General features: G+C 54.7%; 1 protein-coding gene across 3 annotated transcripts in view; it reads left to right on the top strand.

Moving 5' to 3' along the window:
* The first annotated feature begins 9,798 nt into the window (after nt 1–9,798).
* The window catches only part of ATXN10 (ataxin 10), a 76,403-nt gene continuing 72,814 nt past the window's right edge, over nt 9,799–13,387 (top strand). For 2 of the 3 annotated variants that reach the window (XM_074227288.1, XM_074227287.1), the window contains exon 1: nt 9,799–10,141. In XM_074227288.1, the coding sequence (XP_074083389.1) occupies nt 9,990–10,141 (152 nt within the window). In that variant the 5' untranslated portion in view covers nt 9,799–9,989. The remainder of the gene's footprint in view (nt 10,142–13,387) is intronic. The other variant, XM_074227289.1, reaches the window with a different exon arrangement.

Here is a 13,387-nt window from a genome sequence, read left to right as displayed (position 1 = left end):
GGGTTCAAATCCAGTCTCAGACACTTAATAATGACTTAGCTGTGTAGCCTTGGGCAAACCACTCAACCCCATTTGCCTTGCAAAAACCTAAAAAAAAAAGGTCATGGATGGAGGAAGGAATAGAGGACAGGGAGTAGGGACCCCTGAACCCAGACTGGAAAGGAGGGTGGGGCTGGCCCCCAGCTCTCCAGGCCTCCATCCGACATGTTCTCTCATCCCCCACTTTCTCTGCTCCTGTCCTTCCCAGGATCCATCAGGGAGATACTCCTCTCCCCCTTCTTCCATTCTTGTCTCGGGGGGGGGGGGCAGATCTCCAGCCCCTACAGGATTCAGATAGAGCCTTGATAGTCCCAGTGATTATGGGTGGGTTGGGAAAGATGTCAGTGTCTTCTGGAGAATGGACTGTGAACCCCTCCTTCTGCTCCCTTATCTATTCTAGAGTGTGACTTAAAGGTGAGACCTCTGGGGGGATCTGGGGTCCTAGAGTTCCAAGAAGGAGCCAGTCAGGTTGAAGAAAGGTGACCTTACCCAAGGCCACCAGCAGGATCCTAAATGCCGAACTGAAAGGACCTCAGAGGTCATCTTGGACATGCCCCTCAATTTACAAAGGAAGAAACTGAGGCACAGAGCTCAGGGTGGGAGAGTCAGCAGCTCAGAGCTCTTCCCTTGAGGTTTACAAAATACCTCACAAATATCACCCATTGGATCTTCACAAAAACTTGGGCACTTTGGTTGTTCCCACTTTGCAGAGAAGGAAACTGAGGAACAGAGTAAAGCAGGGATGGGGCTGTTAGGTGAGGACTCTGGGCTGCCTCAGGGCGTGGGTGGAAAAGCAGCTCTCCCCTACCTGGAAATGGAGTCCAAGTCAGATCCTAGTCTTGGAAATTTTTTTTTTTTTTGTTATGGAAAAGAAACTCTACCTGTACTTCCAGAAAGATTTGAGGTCTGATGAGGAGATACATTTTTCTTCTGCCTCGGGGAAGCCGAGAGTCAACAGAGATGGAGCTCAGACTAACAGAGCTGGGAGGGGCCTTAGAACAGGGAAGGTCAGAGATGGAAGGCCACCTAGAGCAGGTAAGATGATGTCAGAGCCAGGGTGGTCTTAGACACTATGATCTATCCCCATTATTTTACAAAAGAAGAAACTGAGGCACCATTGGGAGAGGTGACTTGTTTCAAGGTCACACTGACAGGATGAGGCTCTACCCCCCATCTTCGGGCTTCCGGGTCCATGGGTAATAATCTTGATGGTGAATTGTGCTTCTCCTCTTTAAATCTAGGCTCAATCATCCCATGAAGTTTTGGGCTCCTCCCGGGGCTGGTTCATACATGGGTTGTGTGTCCTTTCGCACTCTATGTATGAAGGGGTTGGAGAAGGGTGGGATGCCAGCCCTGGGTCACCATCTCTTCCCTGACTTTAGGCAGAGTCAATAGAAGGAATGTGTAAAAGAAGAAAGAATGACTGGATGAACAAGTGAGTGAATGACTGAATAAGTGAGTCAATGGATAAATAAATGAGGGAATGAATGAATGAACAAGTGAGTGGACGTGGGGGTGAATTCTCCCCAGGGCTCCCCGGGGAGTATTTCTACTGACCTGAATGGAAGCAACTGCAGGGCCAGCCTTTGAGGCCCAGATGGCATGCCTCCTTTTGCCTTGGCTGAGCCTGAGCTGGGGTCTGGGGCTGGGGCTGGGTTTGGGGGGCTGAGTCCTGGCCTGAGTGGATTCTTTCCAGGGGTAATTAGCGGGCACCGACATGCAGGGGCTCGCTCCCCGGGGGAGCCCATCATCAAAACTGACAAATCAGACAGGCTCCCTCCGGCGAGGGTTTGCTTCCTTTGTCATATACAGCACTCGAGATGTGATTTATAATAAATTCCTATTTGCCCAGGAATGAAGGAAGGAGGTCCCTGCACCCAAGAGGTCTCCTCCATGTTTTCACCTCCTGGGAATGCTGGGGGTCACTCTTGCACTCTGCTCTTAGTTGGACCAAGTCAGAGGCTGGGAGCGCCCTGACACCCCCTTCATTTTACCAATGAGGAAAGATTTTTTGCGCTTGCCCTTGGTCATACAGTGAGTGGCAGAGCTGAGATTTGAAACTCATTCGGGTCATCCCTGGGGGTATACCCTCTGCTATGGAGCCCTCATTATAGGAGCACAGGGACCTCTCTGGAGGTTCAATCTCTCATTTTACAGTGGAGGAAACCAAGGCCCAGGGAGGGGAAGAAAGGCCCTTGCCCACAGATGTGCAAGTAGTAAATGTCAAAGGCAGGATTTGAACACAGGTCCTCCAACCCCATACCACAAGGACTTTAGTGGCAAACGCTGAGCCAGCATGTGCCAGTAGATCAACCCATTACCCAGCAAGCTTTTCTTTGGTCTCTCCTGCAGGGACTGGCAGATGGGGGGCTGGCACCTTCCCCCTAGCTTCGAGGAAGACATGCAGCATTCTGGCCCCCAGCAAAGGAATGGACACATTTCCTCCTCACCTCTTTTTTTTGGGGGCGACCCTGGCCATTCCTTCTGTCTATGAAGAGTGCTCCCCACCTCCTGGGAATAATAACCCTAATGAGAAGGACGAGCAGAAGGTAGAGGAGAGTCCCTGAGAGATTTTTACACTGGGGAAAAAGACCCTCCCCAATAAAATGATTTTTCTTCCCTTTAGAAAAAGCCTTTTCTCTGGAGGGTTTAAAGAGTGGGCTCCGGTTACTGGGTCATTTGTGGTCGGGGGGAGTCGGGGGGTCGGGGGCAGCCCTGCACCAATCTCTGAATCTGACCAGAAAACTCAAGTCAAGGAGCGGGGGGGGGGGGGGGGGCGGCGGGGAGGGGGAACAATGTCTCTGTATCAGGAAACTTCCTACGAAATCTTCCCGGGGTAACCTGAGCTCCTGAAAATTGATCCCGATGGCCGCTGGGACAAAGCGCCCCTTCAGAGAGCTCGAGTCTGGGTCAGGCCTTTGTCCCAGCTCCCTGGGGAGCCGAGGGGGCAGCGGCCAGCTCGGGGCCCCCAGGCTGGGGAGGCGCAGCCCACTCTCTGCTCCTGAGCTTCCTTGAACACAGAGCCGTCCAGCCAGAGTGGCCGGAGACCAATCGGTTCCAAGCCTCTCCGAGGACGAAGAAGGTCATGGGAAGGCTCGGCTTTCAGGACAGTGGACTAGCTGGGGAAGGCTGACTTCCCTGGGTGACGCTGGGCAGGCCACAGCCTCTTTGGGCCTCAGTTTCCTCACCTGGAAAAGGAGGTATCTGAAGTCCCTATGAACCTGTGGACATTCTTCCAAAGAACTTGGGGGGACCAGTTGTCAGTCAGACTCTCTTCTTGGTTAGGCTGGGTCACCAAGTGTCCGGCTAGCTCCCAGAATTCATTTTCTATTAGCTCCCTAGCAGCCCTGCCACTCCTGTTGGGGATCCCCCACCCCGTCTTACTCTCTCAGTTCTAGGTCTCATCTCTGACAGTCTCTGCTCTCAGTTCTGCTAGTTGGCGTGCAGTTCTAGGGTAGAAACCTGCAGCTTCAGGTCTCCATCATCCATCTATTCAATGGGTAGAGAACACTCTGGGAAAGCCATTTGCACTTGAACAACTTGGCTGCTTCTCAGTTTTTCTTTCACCCGGATCCCATCTGGCCTGGCCCTCATCTCCTCCTCATGGGTCTCGGAGGGATCCCTGGGGACTGTACAAAAAGCCTGGCCCGCTGAAGATACTGAGTGACTGTGAGGTTACGCAACCAGAGGATTCATTTATTCAGGCGCTTTCTGAGGTGCTGGGGTCCCATGGAAAAGAAAAAGTGTCCCTGACCTCAGGGAGTCTCCATTTTAAGAAGGGAGACCCGCATAAAAAAGGTCAACACAAAATCTCTGCAGTGATTTCGGTGGGAGGGTACGAGGTCATGGGGGGCTCGTGAGGAGGGGGCCCTCTGGCATCAGAGTGCCTGTATCTCAGCTTGGCCCATCCGCTGCCCCTGGGATCATGGTCCAATGTCCCTCAGCAAACACCCTTGAACTTGGGTCTGAAGAAAAGGCTTTTGTGCATCCTTCCACTAGATGTCACTCTGTGGCTAGGAGTGATGATCCCCCGCTCTGTTAGAGCGCCAACACTCTGCTTTCCGGTGCGGGCGGGGTCTTCAGAGGGCCAGGTGGGCATCCACTCTGAGGCTGTCAGTAGCTCAGTTCTCCCCTCGGACCACCTCAGTCTCAGCTACCATGTTCTTCCAGCTCCAAATGACCCTCCCTTTGTTGATAGGAGAGTAGCCGGTGACAGGTCCCTAGTGATCCTTCTTTGTCCTGCTCCCTTGGGACCAGAGGTCAGTGAGAACCCAAATTCAGGACCTCTGATTCCAGCCCCCAGCCCCCAGCCCCCAGTTCTGGTTGGGGTTCCCTGGAAAGCCCACTTGCTCTGCCAAGTCTCAGCCTTGCAACATCACTGGGGCAGAGAGCAGACCTGGGCAGGGAACATCGAAGTGTGGAACATTCATCTCCCTTGTCCTGGGCACCAGAGACAGCACTGGACACTCTCAGGCCAGCTCCCTGACCACTCTGGATGCCCTCCCGACCCTACCATCATTTCTAGATCTCTCCTCTGCCAGTGGATTTCCCAGGGTTCCTTTCAGCTTTCAAGACCAACTTCTGCAGGAGGTCTGATGCCATTCTTGAGGGGGTGAAGGCAGCCCAAGGTTCTCATGGAATGCAGGCTCATGTGAGGTCCCACTGAGTAGGAAAGGCTTTGAAGATGCTGTGCAGGGAAGGGCCAGAGCTGGTCACCCACTAACTGGACCTTGCTCTGTGCTTCGGTCTCCCACTCTGTAAAATGAGGGGGGTGGACTTGACATGTCTGCCCTCCCTAGGACCAGCTCAGCCCAGGGTCATCAACACAGATTTATTCCCTAAATCTGTACTCATCTGGCCCAAGGCTTGGCTCCGGGGCAAGGACCTCCCCCCAAAGACCATCTTCTAAATTATGAAGGGATCACAATCTGCTTCCCTGAGAGGAAAGACTCAGACTGGTTAGATCTTTTTTGGCTTGTTAAAGTGTCTTGCCCAAGCTCGGTATCAAGGGGGCTGAGATTCGATTTGAACTCAGGTCCTCCTGACTCCAAGGCTGGTGCTCTAGCCACCTAGCTGCTGCTTGCAATATGTCTTTTACTTCACATCCTCTCCTTCATCCCAATGGGCTACTGGGGGGACGCAGGAGGTTACACTGGGGGCCTCGCCTTGGAAAGACCCAAATTCAATACAGCCTGATATTTCCAAGCCTGGGCAAGTCACTTCCCCTTTGCCTGCCTCAGTTTCCTCATCTGTAAAATGGAGAGAACAACAGTTTCTCCCTCCCAGGGCTGTGAAGATCCAATGAGATACTTGTAAAGTGCTTCACAAACCTTGTAGCACTGTATAAACACTAGCCATCCTCTTCTGTCCCTGGCTTTTTGCTTGCCCCTGCCTCCTCTCCAGGAGGCCTCTCTCCATCTGTCTCCTCATCAGTACTTTCGGCTCCCCCCTTCTTTCCACAGCCCCCTCCAATGACCCCCTTCATTCTCTGCGTTTTTATCCTCAGGACCCAGGAGAGTGCCAGACACGCAGTAGGGCCTTACTGGTTGAATAGGAAACACACTGCCACACCATCTCTTGGTTTCTCTCAGTCTGACCCAGGTGCCAGGGAGCACAGGATGCCAGGGTGGTGGCCCTGGCCACACAGCCTGGGCCACCCATGCCCAGACTCCTGCCCCTCCATCACCAGCGCCCTCCCCCCTCATTAATGTGTTTAGAATTTGCATTTACTTCTCAGTTGTTAAGCTCCTTGAGACCAGGGGTTGTTTCTCAACTCTGTATCCTCTGGGTTTGGGGTCCAGCATGCAGCTGCTGGCTGAAGAATGATGTGGGTTTGAGCCCTCACTCTGTCCCCCACTTCCTTGTAGCTTGGAGTAAGTCCCACCCTTCTCTGGGCCTCAGTTCTCATCTGTAGAAAGCTGGGGTCAGATCAGATGAGCTGGAAGCTCCCTTCACGCATGTCAGACATGCCTAAGTGTGGGAGAAAAGAGGAGGCAGTCTAAAAAGTCATTGCGCCCCAATTCACCTGCCATACCTGCAGGGAGGGCCTGGAAACAGTTCAATAGGCTTTTGTTTCAGTCAGTCAATCAATCAATCAATCAATCAATCAATCTATCACAGGCTTTGGGCCAAGTGAAAAAGGTGCCAGGTGCGCAGGAACTGTTTGGGTTGGCTGAGGAAGCAGTTGGCCCCTGGGGGTCATCTGGAAGATGTCAACACAAGGGACACTAGAGCCAAGCCTGGAACCCCTGTGGAGTGGTCCTGAGGAGCAGCCCTCCGTGGCCTTGGATGTGCCCCTTCCTCCCTTCCTGTCAGCCAGAGGACCTGGTGAGCTTGGAAGAATCCAGAGGACTTGGGGCTTGCACCAGCACCCTGGCACTCCCCCCCCCCCCCAGCAGTAATGGATGTGATTTCGAAGGCACATTCAGAGCTCTGCAGAATTTGGGGGGAAAGTCCCTTCTGCCTAAGGGGAACCTCATGAGCACCCCAAAAGGGAGCCATCAGCTACCCGACTGACACGTGTGCTTTCTCTCTTTCCCCTGGACTCTAGATATGATGGGAAAGTGTGTCGCAGATGCTGGGGAAGGGGCACGTCGTCTTATGCCCGTCCTTATTGTCTCACCTAGTAAATGTCCCTTTCTAAAAAACAAACTGTGTCTAGCTGTCCCCTCATCAGCCAAGGAGCCCCAGAAAAAATGTTCCCCTCCACCTCTGAGAACTGACCCTAGTACTCAAACAATAGTACCCCAGGCAAGCCTGCTCTGGGGCCCCGCCTTGTCAGGGAGAATGGGGGGCTGCAGAGGGGTCCCCAAACTAGACATCAGCAACCCCAAGGACCCCTGGCCCTCAGTCCCAGCGGAGAGGAGAGAATGCCAGTGGTCTCAGACTGGAATAGTTTTCTTAGGGGTGAGGAGACAAGGTGTGTGTGGAGGAGGAAAGGGGGGCCAGGTTGAAGGTGAAGGCAGGGAGTTGATGGAGCGCCTATTGGCTTGGGAGACTCCCTGAGAGGAGGGGAGAGCTGAGCAGTTTGGGAGGAGGGTTTGGCAGAGAAGAGGGTGGAGATAGGAAGCATTCCAGGTGTCAGTGAAGGTATGTAGGCGCTAGAAGGGAGAAGGCTTGTCTGGCTGCAGAAGCAGCTGCTCCAGCCCCTTCCCCACACCCGGCCCTCTCTCTGCCCTGCTCTCCCAGCCAGGTGCCCCTCCTAGACCTCCGGGTCCCTGGGAAGGAGAGAGAGGGAGAGCAGCCTGTGCTCTGCTTCTGCCACCACCCAGAGTGCTCGCTGGGTTCCACCTCCTTGCCTGAAATCGGAAATGGAGGCCCACCGATGGGAGGGAATAGGCACAAGGTCTTACAGCTGGTCAGCGGCAGGGCTGGGTGGAGAGGCCGCTTCTTTACCCAGGGCAAGACAGGAGTCTCTCCCTGGGCGGCTGGCTGAGTCACTGGGCCCTGCCCTCAGAGAGCTCACCTTAGAGGAGGGAGGGAAGGCACAAACAATGCTTTGGACTTGCTGTTGTTGAGCTTTCTCGATTATGCAGAAAAACAATTTTTTATATATTTTTTAAATTTTGAACTCCAAATTCCCTCCCTTCTTGAGAAGACAAGCAATTTGCTAGAGATTCTGCTTTGCTGAGATAAGAGAGTTCTCTTTTTGGTACCTCCTGGCTCTGCTTTTGAGGGAGGACTGCCTCTTTGGCCAGACCTGCACCTCCATCCCATAGGGTTTCACCTTCTTTGGACACTCAGGGCCCCATTCTCTTCAATCTCTTCATCCTCTTAGTTACCTAAAAAATGCCCAGCTCTCCCCCTTCTTTCTTTCTTTCACCACTAAGGAATACTGTCCTCATCTATCTGACTCTTCCCTGGAATGGCAGCCCAGGTAAGGCGATGCTGCATTCCTCCTGGGGCTGGGTGTTTTACTCATCCTCAGGATGGCTCAGGAAGAAAGCTGCTTTCTCAGAGTCCCCAGCTTTGGCCGTTTGTGGCTTCAACTACTTCCATGTTCGAGTGTGGGCAGTGTTGACTTATACAATTAGAATCTTAGAGTGACCCCCCTTTCCTTATTTTCAGTCAATGGACTCAAGTAGACTATCAAAAATGCTTGCCTCACATGGCAAAGATCTTTGTCCATGAGCCACAACCCCCCCAAAAGGAATTAAATATACATTAAAACAGAGCCATTTCCTAATTGATAAATGAGCAAAAGATATGAACAGTTTTTGAAAAAGGTGATGCCATCTACAGCCTTATTTAGAATGTGTTAACCATTGACTAGAGAAATGAAGATCAAACCAATTCTGAGATACAGCCGATGTCCATTAGATTGACTAATAGGAGAGGGAGCCGCTGGGAGGGAATGTAGGGAAAATGAGATCTTAATGCTGCTAATAGAGTTGTGACATTCCGTAGGGCACTTTGGAGCCAGGCTCAAAGGCCCATCCACCCATGCCTACCCTTTGACCTAGCAATGATCCAAGTAGGCCTGGATCCCCAAGAGATGACAAGGAGCCACATGTACACAACTATTTGTAGCAGCTCTTCTGGTGGCAAGGTTGGAGGATGGTGAAACCAGTTGTAGTGTGGAGATGGGATGCTCTTGTGCTACCAGCAAGGAGCAGATGTGCTCAGAAAAACCTAGAAAGACTCCCTTGAACTCATGCAGGGGGAGGTGCCCTGCCTGCAGGCATCATCTGCTGGGGTGGGCAGCAGCCCCACAGCTCAGAAGGACTGAGGCACAGAGTGCCGAGCCTGCGGCCTCCCAACACGGCTCAGAGTGTGCCCTTTCCGCTTCACTTTGCTGGGGGTGATCGGGGGAGGTGACCATTGCTGCAATGCTTGGCATCACTGCCCGGCATCACCAGTGCCCGGCAGCACCAGTGCCTGGCATCACTGCCCGACATCACTGCCCGGCAGCACCAGTGCCCGGCATCACTGCCCGGCATCACCAGTGCCTGGCACCACTGCCCGGCATCACTGCCCGGCAGCACCAGTGCCCGGAAGCACCAGTGCCTGGCATCACCAGTGCCCGGCATCACTGCCCGGCATCACTGCCCGGCATCACCAGTGCCCGGCAGCACCAGTGCCTGGCATCACTGCCCGACATCACTGCCCGGCAGCACCAGTGCCCGGCATCACTGCCCTGCATCACCAGTGCCCGGCACCACTGCCCGGCATCACTGCCCGGCAGCACCAGTGCCCGGCAGCACCAGTGCCTGGCATCACCAGTGCCCGGCATCACTGCCCGGCAGCACCACTGCCCAGCATCACTAGTGCCCGCATCATTGCGCATTTAGACCCCGCATCAAGCTGCGTGTGTCTGGGTGGCAGGGGGCATGTGGAACGCCAAGTTTTAGAGCCCAGTGGCAAGCGCTGTTTGTGCCCGGAGCGGGGAGAAGTGGACTGGTGGGCCAGAGGCCCCGCGCAGAGGGTGGCCCGGACTTGGCCTCCGAGTCGCCCCGCAGGTCCGTAGTTACCGCGTTTCAGAAAGAAAAGAAAGTCAAGGAGGAAGGGGGGGTCCGGGAGGGGGCTCCCGGGGGGACAAGCAGCCTCCGAGGGGGCGGGGCGTCCCGGGGGCGGGGCGTCCCGGGGGCGGGGCGTCCCGGGGGCGGGGCGTCCCGGGGGCGGGGCGTCCCGGGGGCGGGGCGTCCCGGGGGCGGGGCGTCCCGGGGGCGGGACTCGGAACTCCGCGCTGGGGATTCGGCCTCGGGCCGTTGGGGCGGGGCCCGAGCTCAGGAAGCGTGCGAGGGGCGGGGCCAAGGGGGCCGCTGGGCCGGGGCTCGCGAGGCCGAAGAGGCGGGACGGGAACAGAAGACCGCCGAGGATTGGTGGAGGAGACGTTGGGGGCGGGACGCGAGCCGCCGAGGGGGCGGGCTCCCGGCGTCAACGCGCAGCGGATTGGAGAGAAGGCCGTTGTGGGACGGTTTCCCGGCACAGAGCCCGCCCCCGCGTGGAAGATGGCGGCGCCCAGTGAGGAGCCGGCCCGGGCCGTGTTCAGCTCCGGGCCGGTGGAAGCGGTGCTGCTGGCGCTGGAAGCCGACGACGAGCCAGGCAAGCGGCTGGAGTGGCTGCGAGAGATCATGGAGCTGCTCCGCGAGCAGCAGCACCGGTAACGGGGGGCGACGGGAGGGGAGACTGAGGCGGGGCGGAGAGGCGGGGAGCGGCCTGAGGCCTGGAGCCGGGCCTGTGGGGAGCAGGGCTCGGCCCCTCCCCCCGACTCCCCGGATCTCGGCCCCTCCCCCCCGACACCCCGGATCTCGGCCCCTCCCCCCCGACACCCCGGATCGCAGTTCCCTCCCCCACCGACACCTGGGTCTCAGGCCCCTCCCCCACCGACACCCCGGATCGCAGGCCCCTCCCCCACCGACACCCCGGATCTCGGCCCCTCCCCCCCGACACCCCGGATCTCGGCCCCTCCCCCACCGACACCCCGGATCGCGGCCCCTCCCCCCCGACACCCCGGATCTCGGCCCCTCCCCCACCGACACCCCGGATCTCTGTCACCTGGCCCCGGGCCCCTCCCCCGCCAGCTCCTTCACCCCTCTTTCGAGGACCCCCCCAGGGCTCTGACTGGCACTTCATTCCTGACCACCAGGCCGGGTCTAGGCCCCGGCTCCCCCGTGCCCCTCCCAGCCCCCCGGAGGTGGTGCACGGGCCAGCTCCTGCTGTCCCTGCCTTGGACCGCGCAGGTGGGCGCAGGGGCTGACTTGGAGCCGGGCTGGGGCAGGGCCCGGGCCCGGGGGCCGGGCTGGGAGCTTTCTGAGGGGCTCCCACACTGCTGCTGCTTGGCTGTAATTTCCGGGGGGGGGGGGTTCACGTGTTACCTCTATCCGTCCATCCCTTCTTGTACTCTCTTGTTTTGTTTTTTTTAAACTGTTTGTTTACTCAGAGTTTTGATTTTCAAACTCAGAGTCCTCTCTGTGACAGCTTGAGTATGGAACCTTGGCACGGCAGGCCTGGAATTAAAGACAGGCGGGTTTCTCTGGCTATTACAGACACATACCCAGCCCATGAGACAGGCAGAGGTGTGAAGGGGGCAGCCCCTGCCTTCAGGGGGATGACAGTTCACCCAGGGGAACAACACCACAGACACTTTCAAAGATCATTTCATAGGGTGATTTGGAGAGGGGAGTGGAGAGCAGGTGTTCTCTGGGCTTGGTGTAGGCAGAGAAACTACAGATTCTGAGAAGCAGCCGCAAGATGGAAGTGCTTTCTTGGAATGGCGGATCAAACTCTCAAAGGCACAGAGATGGAGAATGGGAGGTTGTGTTTGACCAGTGTCCAGTTAGGTCATCAAAGAAGTAAATAGTTGTGATGTTTAGTAAGATGGGAAAGCCAGCTCACTGTTTCCCCTCATAGCCCTTTCTTTTGTGGCATAACTTAAGTAACAGGGATGCTATCCTTAGATGGGTGGAGGGATAGACAGAAGAAGGATGGATAGAAGATTGGATGGATGGAAGGATGGAAGATGGATGGATGGATGGAAGGATGGAAGATGAATGGATGAGTAGATGGAAGGATGGATGATAGATGGATGATAGATGGATAGATGATGAATAGATAGAGAGATGTAAGGATGGATAGATAGATATAATGATGATAATGTTTGTCCTTGAAGAAGACCATGACATCCAGGAGATGATGCCATGATAAGTATATGAATTGTATTTGAGTGAAGGAGCTTGTGCTAAGTTACCAGCCTCTCTTTTTCCTCTGGAGCCATTTGAGTCCAGTGCCCATATATGGATCAAGACAACTGGAGATGGCCCTGGATGTGAGGCAATCAGGATTAAGTGACTTGCCTAAGGTCACACAGCTAGTAACAGTCAAGTGTCTGAGTCTGGATTCAACCTCCCATCCTCCTGACTCCTAGGCCAGTGCCCTGCTCCACCTAGCCACTCCTGGATGTAAGAGTGAATGATGGATCAATGGATGGATGGTTGAATGAATGGAAGAATGGATGATAGATGGACAGATAGATGGAAGAATGGATGAATAGAAGGATGGATGATGGATGGATGGATAGATGGGTAGATGGACAGAGCATTTATCAGGTGCTTTTGATACACTAGTCATTGCTCTGTCAGCCCAACCTTGCCTTTGTATTTCCAGCTGTCTCGGCTGAAGCAGAACCCCATTCTTTCTTTTCTATTCCTTGAAGATAGTTGTTTGGACTCCTTGGTCTTCCCTTCTCATGGGAGAACATCTCTATCCTTCAGCTGCTTCTCTAAAGCCCTGAGCCTCTGGGATGATTCTCAGGAAATATTTGAGCAGGGTTGATATGGGAAAGGTGGTTCCTCAGGTGGGAGGATAGAGAGAGCTTGGGTGTTAGGATGGCAACTTGGTCTTGGGCAACCTTTAGTGGGGTCCCAAGGAGAGGTACCCTTTAATGCCCAATGGGGCAACTAGGTTTTGAAGGGATAAAGAACATATCATACTACTTCTGTCCACTCGTGGCTTTGGCAGGAAGTGGAGAGGGGGCAGGTCCTATGTAGGTACATCCTTATTCACACACATTCCAGAAATACCCACATGTGCACCCGTATATACATGCATGAGTCCACATACTTAGACATGTATTCATATAGGCTTGTACATACACACATATATACCTGAGCATATGTCCCCATATACACATCCTCGAACACATTCACAGACCCCCTCACAATAGCGCACCGCACACACACACACACACACACACACACACACACTCTCTCTCTCTCTCTCTCTCTCTCTCTCTCTCTCTCTCTCTCTGCCTACCCCCCCCCCCCCCGGGTCTTTGGACCCATCCTTGGGGAGGGCCAGCTTCCCTCCCTCACTTTCTGTTGGCCTCTTCCTAGGCTTGTTTTCCATCCCTCCTTCCATTGTGAACACCCTCCTCCTCATGGCACAGGGCTGGCTTCTCATTGATCTTTGACCCCAGGTGGGAGCATTGTGACTTCTCCATCTCTACCCTTTTACTCACTCTCTTGTGACCCTGGGCTTCCTAGAGCTGACGTTTTCTCTTTGGTAAAACAATCTTCACAGCTGCAAAATTAGTCATAAGAAAAGATGAGGGAGAATTTGATGCATTGTCTCTGGCATCTGCATGCTGAGGGCTGCAAGTCTTGCACCTCATTTTCATTCCTCCCAGACAGAACTCTTCTCTATTTCTTGAGGCCCAATCAAGTCAGGTGTGTGAAGGAGGGGCACTGACACAGAACAAAATGGAAATAAGATTGGGAGAGGCCAGTGAGACTGTGACCTAGGAAATTTCAGCTCCTCTAATTGAGTGAGTCTCCTTGTCCTTTTTTCATTGAGGCTTTCAAGGTCAAGGTGCCTGGGCACCCTGGTAGCTGAGATGGCCAGTGTATCT

Source organism: Macrotis lagotis, chromosome 2, assembly GCF_037893015.1.
Source record: "Macrotis lagotis isolate mMagLag1 chromosome 2, bilby.v1.9.chrom.fasta, whole genome shotgun sequence".
Lineage (NCBI taxonomy): Eukaryota > Metazoa > Chordata > Mammalia > Peramelemorphia > Peramelidae > Macrotis > Macrotis lagotis.
The sequence above is the reverse complement of the archived record's forward strand: the minus strand, read 5'-3'. Positions and strand labels throughout refer to the sequence as shown.